The sequence below is a fragment of the Microcaecilia unicolor genome, chromosome 7, assembly GCF_901765095.1.
Source record: "Microcaecilia unicolor chromosome 7, aMicUni1.1, whole genome shotgun sequence".
Classification (NCBI taxonomy): Eukaryota; Metazoa; Chordata; class Amphibia; order Gymnophiona; family Siphonopidae; genus Microcaecilia; species Microcaecilia unicolor.
In genome coordinates this window covers 282,310,911-282,333,676 of record NC_044037.1, presented here as the reverse complement: position 1 = coordinate 282,333,676, position 22,766 = coordinate 282,310,911, and the positions used below count along the sequence as shown (strand labels likewise).

The 22,766-nt window shown below is 49.4% G+C and overlaps 1 protein-coding gene across 1 annotated transcript in view; it reads right to left on the bottom strand.

Annotated features, from left to right (window-relative positions):
* The window catches only part of LOC115474650 (adenylate cyclase type 5-like), a 542,557-nt gene that overhangs the window by 36,040 nt on the left and 483,751 nt on the right, over positions 1 to 22,766 (bottom strand). The window contains exon 15 of the mRNA XM_030210240.1: positions 13,367 to 13,542. Coding sequence (XP_030066100.1) covers positions 13,367 to 13,542 — 176 coding nt within the window. The remainder of the gene's footprint in view (positions 1 to 13,366; positions 13,543 to 22,766) is intronic.

The window sequence follows — 22,766 nt, the reverse complement described above, 5'->3', positions numbered from 1 at the left end:
CCCGCCAGCAGGTTGCCTAAACTTTCAAGATTTTTTGTTTAAATTATAGAAGTAAAAGATTTTTGGGTTCAATAAAATTATAGTGATAATGTCAGTGTTTAGTTCCAGATGATCGTGTTTTGGATAGAATCCCCCTGAAGAAGTTGCATCGGTGAAACGCAGATGTGTGTCTGGGTTGTGGACTTTTTTTGCATATGTTTTTAATTCGTCACTAGAAGAGGCATCATTGGAATCCTTTCGCGGAAAACTGTGGCAGAATTCAAAAAGGCGTGGGATGAACAGAGAGGATCTCTCATTAGAAAATGAATGGCATAAAAAACAATACTTAAAAGGGTTAAATATGTGACTTGTAGGCATATTTTCAAAGCACTTAGCCTCCCAAAGTTCCATAGAAACCTATGGAACTTAGCCTCCCAAAGTGCTTTGAAAATAAGCCTGATAGTAACATAGTAGATGACGGCAGAAAAAGACCTGCACAGTCCATCCAGTCTGCCCAACAAGATAAACTCATATGTGTATACCTTACCTTGATTTGTACCTGCCATTTTTCAGGGCACAGACCGTACAAGTCTGCCCAGCAGTATTTCCCGCCTCCCAACCACCAGTCCCGCCTCCCATCACCGGCTCTGGCATAGACCGTATAAGTCTGCCCTCCTCTATCCTCACCTCCCAACCCCTCTTCCCCCACCTGCTTGCATGTCAAGTGGTTCTTAGATGGCAACTCTGGCTGTATCAACTAAGGCCGGTGCTGGGGTTTAGGATGGGCTGGAGAGAGCTCTGGAACATGAGGACAGTGCCAGGCAGACTTTTACAGCCTGTGTCCCACAAATGACAAGAAGGAGTCGGATAGACTAGAGTGTGCTTTGACGGCAACTCCAGTAGTTGGAACATAAGGACAGAGCCAGGCAAACTTCTACGGTCTGTGTCCCAGAAACACCAAAGAAAGACCATGATCAAGTATATAATATCATGTTCATTGTTGATTTAATCATGAATTGATAAAGCGAAGATACTTACCTGTAGCAGGTATTCTCCGAGGACAGCAGGCTGATTGTTCTCACATGTGGGTCGACGTCCGTGCCGGCCCAGGAATCGGCGTTTTACAAGCAAAATAAAAGCAAAGTTTTGCCAGAGTCTTCTGGCGCGCGTACAGTGCGCACCGCCCATGCGCGGACTGACTTCCCACCCATCGTGTGAGCATGTCTCATCAGTTAAATCAAAAAGCATATAAAGAAATAAATAACAACACCAAAGGGGAGGAGGGCGGGTTTGTGAGAACAATCAGCCTGCTGTCCTCAGAGAATACCTGCTACAGGTATGTATCTTCACTTTCTCCAAGGACAAACAGGCTGCTTGTTCTCACATGTAAGGTATCCCTAGCAACCAGGCTCACTCAAAACACTGAACATTGGTCAATTGGGCCTCGCAACGGCGAGGACATAACATAGATTGACCTGAAACCATAAACAACTAACTGCGAGTGCAGCCTGGAACAGAACAAAAATGAGTCTAGGGGGGTGGAGTTGGATTCTGAACCCCGAACAGATTCTGCAGCACTGACTGCCCAAACCGACTGTCGTGTCGGGTATCCTGCTAAAGGCAGTAGTGAGATGTGAATCTTCAATGAAAGCTGACTTCAAATGAGCCACTGACGCAGCCATGGCTCTAATATTAGGAGCCTTGACATGGCCCTCCAGAGTCAGCCCAGCTTGGGCATAAGTGAAGGAAATGCAATCTGCTAGCCAATTGGAAATTGTGCGTTTTCTGATGGCGACTCCCCTCCTGTTGGGATCAAAAGAAACAAACAACTGAGTGGACTGACTGAAGGGCTTCGTCCGCTTCACGAAAAAGGCCAATGCTCTCTTGCAGTCCAAGGTATGCAAACTGCTTTCGCCAGGGAGGATATGAGGACGGGGAAAGAATGTTGGCAAGACAATAGACTGGTTTAGATGGAACTCCGACACCACCTTTGGCAGAAATTTAGGGTAAGTGCGGAGGACTACTCTGTTGTGATGAAACTTGATATAAGGTGCATGCACTACCAGGGCCTACTGACCCTACGAGCTGAAGTAACAGCTACCAAGAAAATGACCTTCGAGGTCAAGTACTTCAGATGGCAGGATTTCAGTGGCTCAAAAGGAGCTTTCATCAGCTGAGTGAGAACAATGTTGAGATCCCATGACACTGGTGGAGGTTTGACTGGGGGCTTTGACAAAAGCAAACCTCTCAAGAAGCGAACTACTAAACGCTGTCCAGAGATAGGCTTACCCTCTATACGGCGATAAGCACTAATCACACTAAGGTGAACTCTAATGAAGTTGGTCGTGAGACCAGACTCATAAGTGTAGAAGGTATTCAAGCAAGGGTCTGTGTAGGATAAGAAAAAGGATCTAGGGCCTTGCTGTCACACCAGATGGCAAACCTCCTCCATTTGAAAGAGTAACACTTTTTTATGGAATCTTTCCTGGAAGCAAGCAAGATTCGGGAGACACCCTCAGAAAGACCTAAAGAGGCAATTTCTAAGCTCTCAACATCCAGGCCGTGAGAGCCAGAGACTGGAGGTTGGGATGGAGAAGCGACCCCTCATTCTGGGTGATGAGGGTTGGAAAACAGTCCAATCTCCACAGTTTTTCGGAGGACAACTCCAGAAGAAGAGGGAACCAAATCTGACGTGGCGAAAAGGGTGCAATCAGAATCGTGGTTCCGCGGTCTTGCTTGAGTTTCAGCAAAGTCTTCCTACTAGAGGTATGGGAGGATACGCATACAGAAGGCCTGTTCCCCAATGTAGGAGAAAGGCATCTGACGCTAGTCTGTCGTGGGCCTGAAGCCGGAAACAGAACTGAGGGACCTTGTGATTGATCTGAGTGGCAAAAAGATCCACCGAGGGGGTGCCCCACGCTCGGAAGATCTTGCGGACTACGCCCTTGTTCAGTGACCACTCGTGAGGTTGCATTATCCTGCTCAATCTGTCGGCCAGGCTGTTGTTTACGCCCGTCATCGAGACTCCTCGGTACCGATGAGGAAGACATGGAATCTTCACGTTTCCTCGAGGCCGGGTCCAATGAAGGTTGGTCCTGGGGGGCCTGCATAACAGGAGGCCTCGAGACAGGTGGAGAACCACTCGATGCCTCACCGCTCCCAGCGCAAGTTGGTCTCTCAGCAGCCATTACCTCTGCTCCCGACATCGATGCTTCCCTCGATGTTGATGCCGCACACCTCAGTACAAATGTCAATGTCAACGTCGAAGGACCGGACCGAGCCCCAAAAAGCTTCTCTCATTGGGCTTCTCGAGACACTTGGGTCCGTTTCTTCATATGAAGACACAGACTACAAGCAGCTGGGCTATGGTCAGGCCCAAGGCACTGGATACACCAGGCGTGGGTATCGGTACCTGAGATGGTCCGGTTGCACCGAGTACAATGTTTGAAGCCGCTGGGTGTCTTCGATGACATGGAAGGAAAAAACGGCTTTGGCGAAATTAAAGGACGCGATTGTGCCTGATAAAAGAAAAAACGCGCGCAAAAGAAAGAAAACTTTAAAAGGGGGCTAGAACTACACAGAATACGGGACCCCTTTGCTTTCTTTTTTTTTTTAACACGATGATACAAAATAAAGAAAAATGAGAAGAAAAAAAGCCGAAACTCAAAGAATCTTCCTGGGCCTGAGAGGAGCGCAGAAAAAACTACCGCACCTCAACGCAGAGAAAAACTGACGAGACGTGCTCATGTGATGGGCGGGAAATCAGTCCGTGCATGCATGGTGCGTGCTGCACGCGCGCCAGAAGACTCTGGTAGAACTTTGCTTTTATTTTGCTTGCAAATTGCTGATTCCTGGGCCGACACGGACGTCGACCTACATGTGAGAACAAGCAACCTGCTTGTCCTAGGAGAATGAATGTGACTGCTGGGCAGACTAGATGGACCATTCAGGTCTTCTTCTGCCATCACTTACTATATTACTATGTTTATTACTGAAAAAATAAGAAAGAAGATACATTTCCAAATAAGTACACCACTGACTGTTTCTTAATAACTTGTTTTGTACAAATGAATGGTTAGATGTGCTATGATGGAAAACATCGATGCCACCACATTATGGGGTCCTCTTATTAAGGTGAACTAATGGATAACAAGTCCATTACATTACTATGGTTGTTTTATCATTTAGCGCATGCTAATCATTGACCTGGTCTAATGCATTCAAATGAGACCCCTTCAGAGGCCGGAGAACAGATATGCAGCTTAAGGAGGATCACAGAGTTTGTACTGCTGTGGTGGAAGACTTCCTTTACACTGAAAAGTAGACTTCCTACCTTTATTTAGTTCACAAGGAAACCAGTGCTAGTTTCTTCTGGTGCAAATTAACTTTCGGATGCTGTATTGTGCCCTACTGCATGGTGGAGAAACCCAATGGAGCATACAAAACTGAACAATTGGGCTGTGGAGTGGCATATTCTGGGATCCAATGCTTGCTCAGAAGGAGGCATTTGGAAGTAGCACCCCCTAAAGGCAAATAAAAAGAACCTCGCTCATGAGAAAGTAGGCGTTTCTTGTGTTAGACAAGGTCCTCTTTAAAAGTTCATTGTAGAGCTGCTGCCTGTAGACCATAGAAGTGCTAGTTCTAGCCCTGGTCGGGATAGTTTTCTAATATTACCGATTTACTGTAATTGATAAGACAGATGAAGTAACTCCTGCCTTTTGTTAATTCACTTGTTCTTTCTTTCTGTGTGCATGCTCAAGGCTTTCACAGTACAAACAGCAAGCAATAATGCTCACTCTATGTTGATCACAATTTTTACAGTTAAGAAATATTTTCCTGTAATTCTCCAGCATTTAATGATGGTTCCTTCAAGTAAGAGCCAGCCTTGACAGCAAGAGAGTCAAAAATCCTGTGATACACACTGCATCACCAAAACCATCTCACATCACATGAAAGATTGGGGAGAGCAAGTTGGCCCAAGCCTTTTGTGGTACAGAAGGAAGTGGTACAAAAAGAGGCGAGAGGCTGAACAAAAGACATAGGATGGGACTTTGGTACTGGATTAAATATGAGATGTGTAAGAGCCAAACTGGAAGACGACAGGGCCTGGAATAGCCTGCCCAGCAGAGGTGACGGAGGCCAGCATTGTGCTCGTATTTAAACATATGATAAAGACGTTTAATACTTAAAATGCAAACAAATCTTTTCCAGAGACAGGGAAGTGGTAAAACTAGAGGTCAAGAGTTGAGGTTACAGGGTATTAGGAGTAATACTTTCCACAGAGAGGATGGTCAATGCCTGGAATGACTCCCAGGGGAGGTGGTGGAGACAGAAACAGTGACAGAATTGAAGAATGCATGGGATAAACACAAAGAATCTCTAAATAGAGGATGGCAGGAGACCTGCTTATATGGCAACCCCAGCTGTGAGGAACTAAGGCTTGTGCCAGGAGGACTTCTACGGTCTGTATCCTGTGTTTGGCAAGACAGGTCAGGATGGGCTGGAGTGGGCAGGAACAGCAACTCCAAGTAGTTGGGATGTAAGGACAGTGCTGGGCAGACTTCTACAGTCTGTGTCCTGAAAATGGGAAAAAGAGAGATCAGGATCAAGTATACATACTTTATACCAAATTCACTATTGGTTTAATCATGAATTGATAATATGACTGTTGGGCAAACTGGATGGACCATTTAGGGCTTTATCTGCCATCATCTACTATTTTACTATGTTTGAGTCAGATATTTATTACTAGAGAAAGGAATATGGTTGAGAGTCTGATGGGGCATAGGACTTGTAAGAACCAAACCGGAAGATGGCAAGAGCTGAAACAGCCTTCAACCAGAGGTGGCGAAAGCCAGCACCATGGTGGAATTTAACATGCTTGGGACAGGCATTTATTGGTAATGGAAGGAATAAGGATGAGAGGCTGAGTGAAAGATACGGGGAGCTGGTACTGATTTCCGTATGTGAATTTATAGGAACATCAACCCAAAATGATAGATAACCAGAGAAAAAGACAGCAGAGGAGACTGGATGGACCAGCTGGTCCTTGTTTGTTATCATCTACTATTTTACAGCAAAAGTTGACTTTTAATAAGGAGTTAAGGAGTGACACCCTAGAAGCAGTCGGGCCTCTGTAACTGGCATTTGGGGCATATCCTTAGCAACTTGGGCTTGTATAAGTGGGCATAACTTGGTCCTTTTTTTGTTTCCATACTCTATGTCAGGGGTGCACATGTCGAGCCCTCAAGGGCTGCAAGCAAATCAGGCTTTCAGGATACGCCCAACGAACATCTACGAGACAGATCTGCATACAATGGAAGTGGTATATATGCAGATCTCTCACTTAGCCATCTCTCTCCTCTTCAATCCGTTCAAAATTCTGCTGCACAACTTATATTCTACCAGTGTCACTATGCTCATATTAGCCCTCTCCTCAAGTCACTTCACTGGCTCCCTATCCGTTTCCGCATACAGTTCAAACTCCTCTTATTATCCTATAAGTTCATTCACTCTGCAGCTCCTCAGTACCTCTACACTCTCATCTCTCCCTATGTTCCTCCCCGGGAACTCCGTTCACTGGGTAAATCTCTCTTATCTGCAACCCTTCTCCTCCACTGCTAACTCCAGACTCCGTTCCTTTTATCTTGCTACACCATATGCCTGGAATAGACTTCCTGAACCAGTATGTCATATACATACATCTGGCTGTCTTCAAATCTGGGCTAAAAACCCACCTTTTTGATGCTGCTTTTAACTCCTAACCCTTACTCACTTGTTCAGTACCCTTATTTTATCATCCTCACCTTAGTAATTCTCTTATCTCTTATTTGTCCTGTTTGTCTGTCGAGCAGGGACTGTCTCTTCATGTTCAAGTGTACAGCGCTGCGTAAGTCTAGTAGCGCTATAGAAATGATAAGTAGTAGTAGTAGATCTCTCCCATGCATATTCATTAGGGATTTCCTGAAAACCTTGCCTGTGTGTGGTGCTTTAGGACTGAATGTGCATACCCCTTGTTCTGTGTCACTGTGTGAAGCTCTTCCAAGCATATCTGGCAGCAGAAATTGCAACGAATTGCAGATCAGTAGTACATTAAACCATGTAAAGCAGGGGCGTATCTGCGTGGGGCCTCAGGGGCCTGGGCCCCCGCAGATTTCGCCCTGGACCCCCCTACCGCTGCCAACCCTCCCCCTCCATTGCTGTCGCCTACTTCGCTGGCGGGGGACCCCAACCCCCGCCAGCCGAGGTCCGCGTCCTCCTGCCGCTGCCGGCTGCCTTTAAAAGAATTCCGTCAGCTGGCGGGGGACCCCCAACCCCCGCCAGCGAAGCCGAGGTCCTTTCATTTCTTCCACTAAAGCTGGCGCCGAAAGTTTCTTCTGAGTCTGACATCGCTGCACGTTGTACGTGCAGGACGTCAGACTCAGAAACAGAATGAGCTTCATTCGGCTTGGCTGGCGGGGGTTAGGGGGTCCCCCGCCAGCTGACGGAATTCTTTTACCGGCAGCGGCAGGAGGACGTGGACCTCGGCTGGCGGGGGTTGGGGTCCCCCGCCAGCGAAGGTAGGCGATAGCAACGGCGGGGGGGAGATTGGCAATGGCAGCGGCTTGGGGGGGAGGGGGATCGGCAATGGCGGCGGGGGGGGGGGCTATAATGTGCAGCGGCTGGGGGGAGGGGGATCGGCAATGGCGGCGGGGGGGGGGGGGGCTATAATGTGCCCCCTCACTCTGGCCCTGGCCCCCCCTACCGCCGCAGTTCAGATACGCCCCTGATGTAAAGATAATACAGAGTGTAAAATACAACAACACATGGGACAGGCTAATTTTCCTTATTTAGGGGTCCTTTTACTAAGCAGCGTTAAAAAGTGGCCTGAGCTATGCCCAGTGCGGGTCTTTCCCATACGTTAAGACCACTTTTAGTGCTGTCAGGAATTGGCTCACCACATGCTAATTGATAAGCTCACAGCAATGTAGCTGCGTTAACCGATTAGCACAGAACATGCCTACTCTCTGCCCCCAGACCTGCCCCCCAAGTATTTTTTAGCTTGTGAGTAGCACACACAGAAGCCTGAGCGTGCCCCAGGGTAGTGCATTTTAACCTGTGATAAGCATGTGTGGTAATGGCGGTTAGCACATCTGGGTTTAAAAAGGGTTTGGGCAAGTTCCTGGAGGAAAAGTCCATAGTCTATTATTGAGCTGGACATGGCGGAAGCCACTGCTTGCCCCGGGATTGGTTGCATGGGATGTTGCCACTAATTGGGTTTCTGTCAGGTACTTGTGACCTGAATTGGCCACTGTTGGAAGCAGGATATTGGGCTAGATGGACCATTGCTCTGACCCAGTATGGCTATTCTTATGTTCTTACTGCAGCTTAGGAACCTGGCATAAATCTAGTTCAGCACAAAATTGTTGTAAGACACCACACAGCCTGGCTGGGGGCCCTATGTTTTACTAGAACTGGGTCTGCTTGGCTACATCAGCCCAAGGACTAAGCAAAGAACTTGTAAGTGCAATGATTATTTAGATTAAGTCTTCAAGCAGAATGGAAAAAGTTAAGCCCTGTGACTAACAGAGGCAGAAAGAGAATGTTCTGCTGGCAGATCTGTGCTTGAATAGGGATGTAGACTGCCTGCACTTAGAAGCTGATGTCATTCTATTATAAATGCACAGCAAACCTTAAAATACGTCAAAATAATAACACTGGGAGAACTGTAAATCCTTCAAGAGGTTGAAAAGAGAAAGATTTCTGTGGCTGTCGTTTTGTTCCAGTTAAAGCACTGTACAACAGAAATCCAAGCGTGGGGTCCGAAAATGACAAGACCATTAGGCTTTGCATGCTGCCTTCCTTTTGCAATATCACAGCCCATCACTGATCACAGAATTTACCCTTGTTCCCCCAGATAAGGATCCTGTGAGCTTCTAGCAGAGTCTCTTGAACTCTGTTAATCTTTTTGCTTCCATCACCTCTGCTGAGAGGCTCTTCCATGCATCCTCCACCCTGTCTGTGAAGAAATATTTTCTTGTACCCACCCCCCCCCCCCATTTAGTCTCATATCAGGGCCCCTTCTACTAGAAAAGTGCTTGTCTTTTAACTCAGCACTGTGTGAATAGCAGTCGATCACATTCCTCCTTTCCATCCTCTAGGATATACACGCTTTCACCTTTAAGCCTCACTAAGGTTTATGGGCCTGGCTCTCAAGCTTCAATTCTCAGAAAAACACTCATAAATTGCCTGAATGGGCAAAAAGTAACCCCAGATTCTGTATATGGTGCTCAAAATTGTGTGTGGAAATTTGGGCACGTGCCTAATTTCTGCATGCAATTTAATTGAAAACTGAACCAATTAGCACCGATAATTGGGCGTTAAAAATCAATTATTGGCACTAATTGGCAACAATTAGGATTTACGTATCTTGCTAGATGCTATTCTATAAAGTTGTGCATGTAAATTCTTACACATGGATCTGAAAAGGGGGTGTGGCCATGGGAGGGATATGGGCAGGTCATGGACATTCCAATAATTTGCACACAGTGTTACAGAATACACCTGATCCGTGCCTAATTTAGGGGCGAAGATTTACATCAAGGTTTCAGTTAGTGTAAATTCTTGCACATCAAAGTTTGATGCGGATCCCGGCACTAAGCACTATTCTACAAATGGAGCTCAACTCAGAGTGTCGTTTAAAGAACAGTGCTTAGCGCTCAATTTGTCTCGGTGCCATTTATAGAATTTGGTCCTAAGTGTAACTCACTCAGGGGCGTATCTGCGTGGGACCACAGGGGCCTGGGCCCCCGCAGATTTCGCCCTGGACCCCCCTACCACAGACCCTCTCCACCTCCCCCTCCCTCCCGCCCGCCCGCCACCAACCCGTCGCCGATCTTTGCTGGCGGGGGACCCCAAGCCCCCGCCAGCCGAAGTCCTCTCTTCCGTGCAGGATGCAAGTTGCAACGCTTCCTGTTCTTCTGAGTCTGATGTCCTGCACGTACAACGTGCAGAACGTCAGACTCAGAATTTGGAATTCAGTCTGACGTCCTGCGCGTTGTACGTGCAGGACGTCAGACTCAGAAGAACAGGAAGCATTGCAACTTGCAGCGGCGCAGCCTGCATGGAAGAGAGGACCTCGGCTGGCGGGGGGTTGGGGTCCCCCGCCAGCAAAGGTAAGTGACAGCAGCGGGGGAGGGTTGGCGGCGGCGGGAGGGGGTGGAGAGTGTCATTGGTGGCGAGGGGGGGGGTCCGGAAATGGCGGGGGGGGGGGGATCGGTGGCGCCCGGGGGGGGGGGGGCTAAAATGTGCCCCCTCCCTCTGGCTCTGGCCCCCCTTACCGCCAGAGTCCAGATACGCCCCTGAACTCACCCCAGGGAAACTGGTACATTGAGAGTGTCTGGGTGAGTTTCCGCAGGGGATTACTAGAGGTGAGAGCACAGTCCGACGGGCACAGGCAGGAAGGGGCTAATATGATGACAGGCTACTAGGGGTGGACCCTGGTTGACTTTTCTGCACTTCCGAGTAATATGTTGTTCTGGTTATGGAATGATATATGAAAAATGATAGATGATTTACAGTGAGTTGGGACTGGGGGATGTGGTGAGTAGGGATAAACCCTACTGCCAAGCTGAGCATGAGGTCTTTGGTTGCCCAAACCCCCTGCCAGGACCCGTGCAGTTAAGGGGGTATCCCGCTCTGTATTAAAAACAGGAGCTGCTATTCTAAACAAAGGGAAATGTGGTGACTCTGGGGAGAAAGAGAGAAACCCCTGCGAGTGAAACAGGGAGGCAACCTGTTTGGTCTGAAGATGGGTGAAGAGACCAACATCAGTAGGAGAGGACGGACAGGGAGGTCTGGTCCTTGGTTTGGTCTAGCAGCTGAGGAAAAGTCCGTTTGGAGAGGTTTAAGGCAGACTGCAGCCCTGGGTTGTTCTGCCAGGTGGGATGGGTCAGAGCCGCTAGACACCAGACGTCCGGTGGCGGGAAATGAGGAATGGACTAAAGAATGAGTTAAACTGCAGTGCCATAACTACAGAGTTTTGTGACAGTTGACAAGATTTGTTTATCTGGATTCTTGCATTTCCTATTAGAAAAGCTCAACATTTTTTTTCTAAAAGAGATCTCCCATTGTGTGCATGGATTTTGTTGTGTGACTGATGGAGAATCTGAAAAGGTGGTGGCAACCACCGCCCCCCCCCCACCCCAGCCTACCATGATTTAGCTCAACCCTGGCCTGCACCCAGCACATCAAACTTAACACTGATCCTGGTCCAGGTGCCAAACCCAAAGAGCTTAGCCGGCATCCAGAACTGCCATGAGCTGGACCAGGGTTACACAAGTGTATCCTTTTTTAAAATTAGAACTTTAATGGATTTTCAAAGTGAACATACAAACATAGTTTTGCTTTGAAAATTATCCCAGAAAACATTGTTTTCTGTTTTTGGGTGGAAGTTTATAAATGGTGCCTAAACTCAGGTGCCGAAAAATTGGGTGCTAAGCTAGTATTCTATAACAGCAGAGGTCGTTGCCAAATCTGTTACAGACTACTAGCACAAGTCAGCTGTTATGCACCAAACTTTAGGAGTGATCACTAATGCCATGTCTATGGCTGGTGTAAATACTGGCGCCTAAAATGATAAAGGGGACGGAACAGACACAAGTTAAAAATTACAAAAAAAATCAAGTTCAAAGAACAGTTCTAAAAAGCATCAAAATCACTGGTGAACATCAATATCAAGAGTGGCACAAACAGCAGCGCACTTAAATCCAAAGGAACTTAGCTCAACGGAGGAGAAGAGGCATCCAATCTTGTCAAAGTGTCCATCGACTCCCTGTCGAAACTCAAGCAGAAGCTCAGCTAGACAACACACAACTGACCATTCTTCTCAACTCCTTGTCCATGATCACCAACTAATCCTAAACTCCTGTTCTTCGAACTTGATTTTTTGAAATTTGTAACTTGTGTCTGTTTCAGACTGTAAGTGTTTAGGCATTTTTTCCAGGTTTTTTGGGAACAGTTTACTTTTTCTCCAGTTCGTGGAGTTTTTTGTAACTGTTCTCTTTTTCCTGGATTATAGTTATAAATGGCCAATGATAATAAAGTTGGGACTCGGTTTGGAGGCTAAAAGTTGGCCCCATTTTTTGGTGTGCCATATGATGCTCTGGAAGCTTTGAGGCCTGTGTATGTTTGTTGATAATAACGTTTTTTAAGGCCCCTTGCAGTCGGTCTCAAATAAGAGTTTTTAGCAAAGAAGTTTTTCGTATTTTCTGAAAATTATCCTCCACAACTCAAACAATGGTATTTGCTGACCTGGGATTTCATAAAATAAGCATGAAGGATAATATTTACTAGCTAGTGATAACTAAAATGACACATTCATATCTTTTGTTAAGCCTTCTTTTTTTGACCTGGTAGCTTCTTCCTGCTCCTCTGAGACTACAACATAATTGGAACCAGAGCTGGGATCCTGGAATCAAGAGCCTGGGGTCTTGTCCCCTGTTTCACATCACAAGACAGTCCAGTGCTCTAATGATTCCTCAGAAGGGTTCAAAAGCTTCTGCATTAAGCTGAAGCCTGGTGGGTGCACAAAACAACCATCTATCACCCTCTCTTACTGTTCATCCTCCTACAGTAAACTGCATTGTCATCATATAAGTTGACCCACCATAGGGAGTGATGGAGGCCTACCTCTTCAGCCACTATGAAGCTGTGAATTGGATAGAAACAGGTGGAAGAGCTCTTCTGTTGGTTGAAGGTGTCCTATTTGTTATGAGACTGAAACGCTAAGATACAGGCAGGGCAATTCTAAAACTGGGTACCTGCAGTTTGCACATAAGTGCCGGAAAATTAACACTTACACACCTAACTGCACTAAGTGCTGTTTTATAAGGTAGCATGAAAGTGGGCTTCATGGGCAGATCATGGGAGGGGTATGGCCAAGTCTCCAAATTACATATGTAACTTATAGAATATTTTAAGTTCCGTGTGCTGCAGGCGCACTTGGGTGCACTCGTTGATGCCTGCCATTGACCTGGCGTAATTGGTCATGCCTAAATATAGACACACCAATTCAGATTTACATTAGTATTCTATCAGCATGTCTAACTGGAGGTGCCAAGATGTAGAACCTGAACTCACAAAGATCTACTAGATTCCAGATTTTGCAAAGCAAGTTATCCCGAGCCTAAGTCAAACCATGGAGTCCTGACTATCACTCATTCTGACAGTAATCCTTTTTGGATGCGACTGGTACAACGGAACGTTGCAACTAATTGGGTTTCTGCCAGGTACTTGTGACATGGATTTGCCACTGTTGGAAGCAGGATACTGGGTTAGATGGACCAGTGGTCTGATACAGTATGGCTATTTTTATAACATTTACAGTAGTGGGGATTAAGCTACTTACATGACGTTAACCATCACAAGGAGATCTGCGTTGTCAAACAGGATCACCTCCGGCACTTCCACAATGATGACGTAGCCAAATTCAATAATCAACATGAGGACCAGTTTCCCAATGCAGCTGATCTGAAGAAACACGGAGCAGGCCAAAAGGCTCAAGAGGACGCAGTAGGAAAAGTACTGTGAAAACAAAAAAGGAATATCGTGAGCGAGAAAGAGAGGGCATTCACTGCTGGTTGAGAAGTAATTTTAAAGGGCATTTTCAAGAGTAAGGTAAAATTATGTATCATACCTGATAATTTTCTTTCCCTTAATCATAGCCGATCAATCCATAGACTGGTGGGTTGTGTCCATCTACCAGCAGGTGGAGATAGAGAGCAATCCTTTGCCTCCCTATATGTGGTCATGTGCTACCGGAAACTCCTCAGTATGTCGATATCAAAGCTCCATCCGCAGGACTCAGCACTTAGAGAATTACACCCACGAAGGGACACTCTGCCCAGCTCACCACCGCTGAAGTGGGAGAGGGGAAATATTCCAGCGCACCACCGCCGGGGCGGTGGGCGGGAAACCACACCCGCTGACGCGGGGGGAACTGGCTTATCCTGCTACCGCAACCGCGGGGGGAGCTGGCTTACCCTAACACCGCCGAAGCGGGGGGGATACAAAGCTACCCTACAGCCGCACGAAGCAGGAGGGAGCGCCGGCATAATTTAGTTATCAATCCAGCCACTGCCGAAACGGGGGGAGAGGAAGCAGCAGTTCACTGTAACACAAAATCGTCTCAACTCGAAGAGACTTCCATTGGAAGAACTTGAACACGAAGTCCTCGTGAACAGGAAATGAAGACTGAACTTGAACCTGAAATAAAACCAGAACACAAACAATACAGATATCTGGGAGGGGCTATGGATTGATCGGCTATGATTAAGGGAAAGAAAATTATCAGGTATGATACATAATTTTACCTTCCCTATCATCAAGCTGATCAATCCATAGACTGGTGGGATGTACCGAAGCAGTACTCACCCAGGGCGGGACATGGAAATCCCTGAACGCAACACTGAAGCCCCAAACTGGGCCTCGGCCTGAGCCGCCACATCCAAGCGGTAATGTCGTGAGAAGGTATGAGCCGACGACCAAGTAGCCGCTCTGCAAATCTCTTCCAAGGAGACAGACCTGGACTCCGCCATCGAGGCTGCTTGCGCTCTAGTAGAGTGTGCCTTCAGCTGAATAGGCGGAATCTTTCCCGCCGCCACATAAGCTGACGCGATCGTCTCCTTGACCCAACGTGCCACTGTAGACTTAGATGCCTGCAGACCCTTACGAGGGCCTGCGAACAGCATGAACAGATGATCCGACTTCCGGAAATCATTGGTCACTTCCAAGTATCTGATGATGACCCGTCTAACATCCAGGTATTTGAGCGCAGGGTACTCCTTTTGGTAAGCCTCCCTACGAAAGGAGGGTAGGTAAAGCTGCTGATTCACATGGAATCGAGAAACAATCTTGGGCAGGAAGGAAGGCACTGGGCGAATCGATACTCCTGCCTCAGTGAATCGCAGGAATGGTTCTCTACACGAGAGCGCCTGGAGCTCGGAAACTCTTCTGGCTGATGTGATAGCCACCAGGAAGACTGCTTTCAACGTCAGGTCCTTCAGCGATGCCCTTGGCAAGGGCTCGAAGGGCGGCTTCTGCAAGGCCCATAGTACCAGATTGAGATTCCACGTAGGCACTATCGAGTGCAGAGGGGGGTGCAGGTGATTAACTCCTTTGAGGAAGCGTACTACATCCGGCTGCGAAGCCAGGGAAGCCCCCTTCAGACGACCCCTGAAGTAAGCAAGAGCCGCCACCTGGACTTTCAGCGAACTGAGCGACAGGCCTTTCTCCAGCCGCTCTTGCAGGAACGCCAACACTGAAGATATTGGAGCAGTGGAGGGCGATATAGAGCCTGCCTCGCACCACGATGCAAAGGTACGTCAAACCCTGGCGTAAGTGGTGGAAGTAGAGCGCTTCCTTGCTCTCAGCATAGTGGCGATGACCCTGTCTGAGAAGCCCTTCTTCCTCAGCCACTTCCGCTCAAGAGCCAGGCCGTAAGACCAAAGGGGGAGGGATCCTCCATCACCACGGGACCCTGATGTAAGAGACCCCGTTCCGCTGGCAGCCGCAGAGGACCGTCCACCGCAAGTCTGACTAAGTCCGCATACCAGGGACGTCTGGGCCAATCCGGACCCACCAGGATCACCCGGCCCGGATGCTTTGCCACCAGGCCTAGCACCCTGCCCATCATGGGCCAGGGCAGGAACATGTAGAGAAGTTCCTGTGCCGGCCACTGCTGGAGAAGAGCATCGACTCCCAGAGATCGAGGATCCCGTCCTCTGCTGAAAAAATGCGGCACTTGGCAATTGGCCGAGGACGCCATCAGATCCAGGCTCGGCCGGCACCAGCGTTTCATGATGTCCAAGAACGCCCGAGCAGACAGTTGCCACTCTCCCGGATCCAAGGTATGGCGACTGAGAAAGTCCGCCTTGACATTCATGACTCCCGCAATGTGGGTCGCCGACAGCTGTTCCAGATTCGCTTCCGCCCACAGGCATAGCTTCATGGCCTCCTTGGCTAGAGGGGCGCTCCTGGTACCTCCCTGGCAATTGACATAGGCCACAGCCGTGGCATTGTCCGACAGGACCCATACAGGCCTCAGCACCAGTACCGGGAGAAACTCTAGAAGCGCCAACTGAATGGCTCGGAGTTCCAGGAGGTTGATGGACCATTTCGTCTCTGCAGGACCAGAGCCCCTGCGCTGTCCGTCCCAGGCAGTGGGCTCCCCAGCCCGTCAAGCAGGCGTCCGTCGTGACGACAACCCACTCCGAGGTCGTAAGAGGCATTCCTGCGGACAGCTTGCCTGGTCTCAGCCACCAGCTCAGCGCCTTTCGCGCCGCTGGATCCAAAGGAAGGCGTATGGCGTAATCCTCCGAGACTGGAGTCCACCGCCGCAGAAGAGAGTGCTGTAGTGGTCTCATATGAGCCCTGGCCCAGGGCACCACCTCCATCGTGGCCGTCATGGAGCCCAACAGCTGCACATAGTCCCAAGCCCGAAGAGTAGAGGAGGCTAGGAACTGGCCCACCTAGGTCTGAAGCTTGACGCTCCGGTTGTCTGGCAGGAACACTCTGCCCACTTGGGTGTCGAATCGAACTCCCAGATACTCCAGGGACTGCGTCGGGCGCAGCTGGCTTTTCTCCCAGTTGATGATCCATCCCAGGGAGCTCAGAAGAGCAATGACCCTGTCTGTAGCTCTCCCGCACTCCGCATGGAAAGGGGCTCGGATCAGCCAGTCGTCCAGATAGGGATGGACTTGCACTCCCTCCTTGCGGAGGAAGGCCGCGATGACCACCATTACCTTGGAGAAGGTCCGCGGAGCCGTAGCCAACCTGAACGGGAGGGCTTTGAACTGGAAGTGTCGGATCAGCACTGCAAAGCGCAGAAAGTACTGATGAGGCGGCCAGATGGGAATATGTAGGTAAGCTTCCTTGATGTCCAGGGAGGCCAGGAATTCTCCCTTTTTCACCGCAGCTATTACGGAGCGGAGGGTCTCCATCCGGAAGTGCCGCACTTTCAAGGCCTGATTGACTCCCTTGAGGTCGAGAATAGGCCAAGCAGATCCTTCTTTCTTTGGCACCACAAAGTAAATGGAGTAGCGCCCCTTGCCAAGCTGATCTACTGGCACCGGGACCACCGCGCCCGGGCGGATCAGGTTGCTCAAAGTCTGCTGCACGGCAGCTGCTGTGACCTGAGACTTGCAAGGAGAGTTTACAAACCCGTCTCTTAGGGGTCGGCAGAACTCTAGCTTGTAGCCGTCTCTGATGACTTCCAGAACCCAAGCGTCTGAAGTTACCCTGGTCCACTCGCCCAGAAACGAGGACAACCTTCCTCCTATCTGCACTGGGCCATGGACCAGGTCCCCGTCATTGGGTACGCGACCCTGGGGGCGGGCCGGAGGATGAACCTCCAGGACGGCGGTCCCTACGAAAGGAATGCTGCTTGGGGGAGAAGTTCCGTTTGAAGGAAGCGGAGGCAGAGGAGGCCGACTTGCCCGGGCGATACCGACGGGTTTCCTGGAATCGGCCCTTAGAGGAACCAGGGCGGGCACTGCCGGCCTGAGTCCTGACCTCCGGCAACCTCTTGCCCTTGGACGTGCCGAGCTCCGTCACGATCTTGTCCAGCTCGTCCCCAAAGAGCAGCTTGCCTTTAAAAGGCAACTTGGCTAGGCGAGATTTAGAGGCATGGTCAGTCGACCAGTGCTTAAGCCAGAGCCACCGCCGCGCAGAGACTGTCTGAGCCATGCCCTTGGCTGAGGCTCTCAAAACATCATACAGCAAGTCTGCCAAGTAGGCCAAACCCGACTCCAGGGTCGGCCATTCCGCCCTCCAGGAAGGGTCCGAGGGGGAAGCCCGCTGCAAAACAGTCAGGCACGCCCTAGCCACGTAGGAGCCGCAAACCGAGGCTTGCAAACTCAGAGCGGCCGCCTCAAAGGACGACTTTAAGGCTGCCTCCATTCTCCTGTCTTGGGCGTCCTTCAGGGCAGTGCCACCTTCCACCGGCAGCGCCGTTTTCTTAGTCACGGCAGTGATTAAGGAATCTACCGTGGGCCAGACAAAAGTTTCCCGTTCCCCCTCAGGAAAGGGATACAGACGGGACATAGCCCTGGCTACTTTCAGGCTCGCCTCAGGGGCGTCCCATTGCGCTGAAATTAAGGTCTGCATGGCTTCATGAACGTGGAAGGTTCTAGGCAGGCGCTTCATTCCCAGCATAATGGCGGAACCAGTAGAGGCTGAGAGAGGGCCTTCCTCCGGAGAGGCAATCTTCAAAATGCTCATGACCTGCACAAGCAGGTTGGGCAAGTCCTCTGAGTGAAAAAGCCGCGCTGCAGAGGGGTCGTCCGCTCCATCCGAGCGAAGATCAGTCTCTTCCATCGATTCCGCTAAGGATCTCTGGGAGAACTCAGACACGCTGCTGTCATCCACATCAGAGGAGACCGAGTCCCCCGAGGGTGGAAGGTCCACCCAAGGGCGCTTAAGTATAGAGGCCTCATCACCCCGATCAGAGAGGTGGGCAGGGGCAGTGTTCTGCATAAGAAAGGCTTGATGCAGCAGCAAAACGAACTCAGGGGAGAAACCCCCCAGTCTGTGCATTTCTGCAGCCTGTGCTGCGGCCCTAGAGGCGCCCTCCATCTGCGCTCCCAGTAGCGGGGGAGAGGCGTGTTGCGCGTCCAAAATGGCGTCCAGCACGAAACTCTGAAAAGGAGCCACGTGGGAAGAAGGGCGTTTTAATTTCGCCAACTTCTTACTGTCGCCCGATTCAAGGGCGACCAAGCTGTTAACGTCTCCCATCTCGAGGGCGGCCCGCGAAGAAGCCGACCGAGCCGCGTGGCCAGTCACGCCCAGGAGGGAGGCCAGCAGGGGATGGGCGCCTAAGGCAGGAAAGGCCGCTGCGCCAGAGGAAAAACCGGAGAACTCTCCCGGTTCCGAAAGGGTGCCCAAAAAGGGCGACTCTACCTTTGATCCCCCCGCTTCCCTGCTAGGCGCACGAACGCGTTCCGGGGAGCATCTTTTCGCGCCCTTGCCATCCGAGGCCATAGCCACGTGGAGACTGTTTGGGGAACCCCCTGCCCGCTAGGAAAAGGTAAAAATTACCTGCTTCTTGCTCCGAGCAGCGACGACTTGTTCAGTGAGCAGCTGCAAATGGACGTCCTTTTTGAACGTTAAAAAAAAAAAAAAAATATATATATATATATATATATATATATTTTTTTTTTTTTTTAAACGGAGCCAGCGGGAGGGGGGAGAAAAGGAGGGACCTGGCACCATCAGGTTTGCACTTGCTCAAGAAGAGCCCTCAACCCCAGGTACTCAACAAAACCTAAACAATTAGGCTTGGAGACCTAGTCAGAGCTGCTGCTGTGTGACCACACACCTGCTGAGATAGAGAACATACTGAGGAGTTTCCGGCAGCACATGACCACATATAGGGAGGCAAAGGATTGCTCTCTATCTCCACCTGCTGGTAGATGGACACAACCCACCAGTCTATGAATTCATCGGCTTGATGATAGGGAAAAGTGTTTTACGTACAGAAATAGCCTTTCATAACATTGGCCGGAATTCATTCACATAAACCTATGTATGTACAGCCTGTACGCTACAGGCAGCAGAATGGGGTGCGCCACTGTTAATATTTTGCTCAACACAGCATCAGCAAGTACACAGTGTCCGAAAAACAAGACCCCTTAAGTAGTTTCAAACATTGCAATTGTATGACCTTCAAAACCAGGGGCGTAGCCAGACCTCGCTGGGAGGGGGGTCCGGAGCCTGAGGTGGGGGGCACTGTTTAGCCGCCCCCCCGAGCCCCCGCCGCCGCCACATTGGTTCCCCTGCCAGCAAACCCCTTGAACCCCCCTCCCGCCACCAACCCTCCCCCGCCGTCGCCACTCGCCCTGCCACCGCATCAGATACCTTGTTTGTTGGCGGGGGTCCTCGAACCCCGCCAGCCGAAGAGAGTCTTCTTCAGCGCCGGAGTAGCGCCTTCAATTCAACTAAGTTCCTGGTGTGATCAGCTGTTTATGACGCCTTACGTCCTGCACCGTGCATGTAGCCCAGTGCAGGATGTAAGGCGTCAGAAACAGCTGATCACACCAGGAACTTAGTTGAACGAAGGCGCTACTCCGGCGCTGAAGAAGACTCTCTTTGGCTGGTGGGGTTCGGGGACCCCCGCCAGCAAACAAGGTATCTGATGCGGCGGCGGGGTGGGTGGCAACGGCGGGGGAGGGTTGGTGGCAGGAGGGGGGTTCAAGGGGATCGTCGGCAGGGGGGCAGGGCCTAATCTACGGGGGCCCAGGCCCCCTCAGGCCCCACATAGCTACGCCACTGTTCAAAACACATTAGTATAATGGGGTTTTTCTCTTAGTTAATTCATAATTTGTGTAAGAAGTGTCCTCCTCACTAAGTCTTCAACGCCACTGAGCCATTGGCTTAATGAATTGTGGGATTTCATTAATTAACAGCGCGACTGTTTCGCGAGCTCCATGCACTGGAGCTCTATCCTGTTGAAAAATAAAGTACTCAGAAATGTCTTGAATTTCAGGCAGAAGTTTCTGCTTCAGTAGGACATTTTTGGGTTATTTGGAAAAATGTTGGGGGTCCCATTTTTTCTGGACACCATGCTTGGGGACAGCGCCAGAGGTTGTTTTGTTTGGTCTCTCCAACCAGGTGATCTGCTACCCCCTGCTGTTTGCACATAAGATTATCTGTCCTGAGTGGAGGCGTTGCTAGAGGTGGGAGTTAGTATTTGAGGGCATATCTTATCAAACACACACATATGTCCTTTGTGTGTACTAAACAGCAGGGGTGTAGCCAGACACCCAACTGAGTGGCTCCAAGAACCCTGGCTCCTTATCTCCCTTCCTCCCCACCTGGCATCTCTCCTTCCACTCCCCTCTATGCGACTGATCTATTCCCCCAGCCCCTTTGTATCTTTCCAAACCTTCAGTTTTTCACTGGCAGCAAGCAGCGACTCATAATCACTACTCACACTGGTCCAGAGTCTTTCCACTGACCTGGTCCCACCTATGCAGAAATAGGAAGTTGCATCAGATGGAAGGCACTGGGCCAGCAAGAACAGTGGGAACGAGTCACTGCACACTGCCGGTAAAGCACTGTAGAGTTGAAAATGTGGTGGTAGTGGTGGGGGGAGGGTTTGGGGGTGGAGTTGAGAGACGCCGAAATGTCTGCAAGAGAGAAGAGGGGGATATGCTGGGAGTCTTCAACTGGTGGGGCTTGGGGATCCCTGCCAGCCACATCAGAGATGAGCCACTTCTGGATGGGCCTGTGCCCACACGGGCTCACCGGTGGCTATGCCACTGCTAAACAGCCAAGTGTAAATGTGTGCTGGTGATTTCCATGGGATAATTCTCAAAGAGAAAGTAATGTATACTTTGGCTTAGAAAACTGATGTCACTTGTGCACCTACCTAAGACCAACACAACAGGATTACTACACTGGGAATGGGAAGACTCTAAACCGGATGGTTTTAAAAAGTACAGCTGATCACTCTATTCTCCTAATTCTATAATCTTGCACAAACAATTGTATATTTACCCCTAATTCTATAAAAGTAACCAAAAATTGGGTGTGCAAATTTAGGTGAATTCCACACCTCTCTACACATGCAATTTAATAGCCAATTAGTGCCAATAATTGGCTTTTTAACAAGCAATTATTGGCAAAAATTAGATTTAATTGGGACTTACCTGCGTCAAGTTAGGCATGGAACCCACATTTAAAATTTACGCGTTGCCTGAAAAAGGGGGCGCAGAAATGGAAGGGTCATGGGTGTTTCGGGGTGGATCAAGGGCATGGTTTTGAGTTATGCTCGTAATAGTAGAATAACAATGTGCTGCACATAAATTTAGGCATGGGTATTTGCACCACATTTTCATTGGTGCAAATGGCGGCACCTACATTTACATGCGACCTCTCCGCTTAAGCATTAATTCTATAAAGTGCGCCAATTTATGGGCGTAGCTTTTAGATTACTGCTTACAAACAGCGCCTTAAGTTGTGTGCCCTAACTTGGCCAAATGGCCAAATTGCATGCACAACTTAATTGATTAACAAGCCAGCCAGCGCCAATAGTTGGTACTTAACAACCAATTAGAGGCACTAACTGGGTTTAATTAGGATTTAGGTGCACAACTTTCTAGGCATACTCTGTAATGTGGTGCGCATACATTCTAATATGTACAGCCAAAAAAGGGCATGGCCATTGGCGTGGAATGCGCAGGTCGTGGGAGTTTCAAAAAACTTTGTACACTATTATGGCATACACCCGATCTGCATATAAGTTTGGCGCAGGTATTTAGACCTGGCTTTAGGTGGCCTAAATGGGTGTGCCTAAATTTTAGTCGCAAGAATGACCGCTAAGCGCAAGGCTTTTTTTGAGCGGGTACTTGGGGGTACTGAGTACCGGCACCTTTTCCATTGTCTGCTAAAATTGACCCATGGTCCCCAAGTTTTAATGAAAGAGTTGAGCCCCTGGGTGCAGGCGGCTGGCAGGACTTACCGGACAGGGCAGGAACTGAATACCAACTAGGCTGAACAGAGACTGAGGGTCAGAGGGGAAAGGAATATATATGGGCAGCAAGGCAGGAAACTGGGCTAAGAGTCACAGACAGGCAAAACTACACAAAGCAGGAAATGGACAAGCTAAAGGACAGGAACTAAAGCTGACAAGCAGCCACTGAAACAGGGTACAAACACTAACAGAAAAGAGACAGGACTGAAAGCTGCAGCACAGTCACTACGCACGAGACACAGAAAAACAGAAACTAGACCAAGAATACAAACCAGAA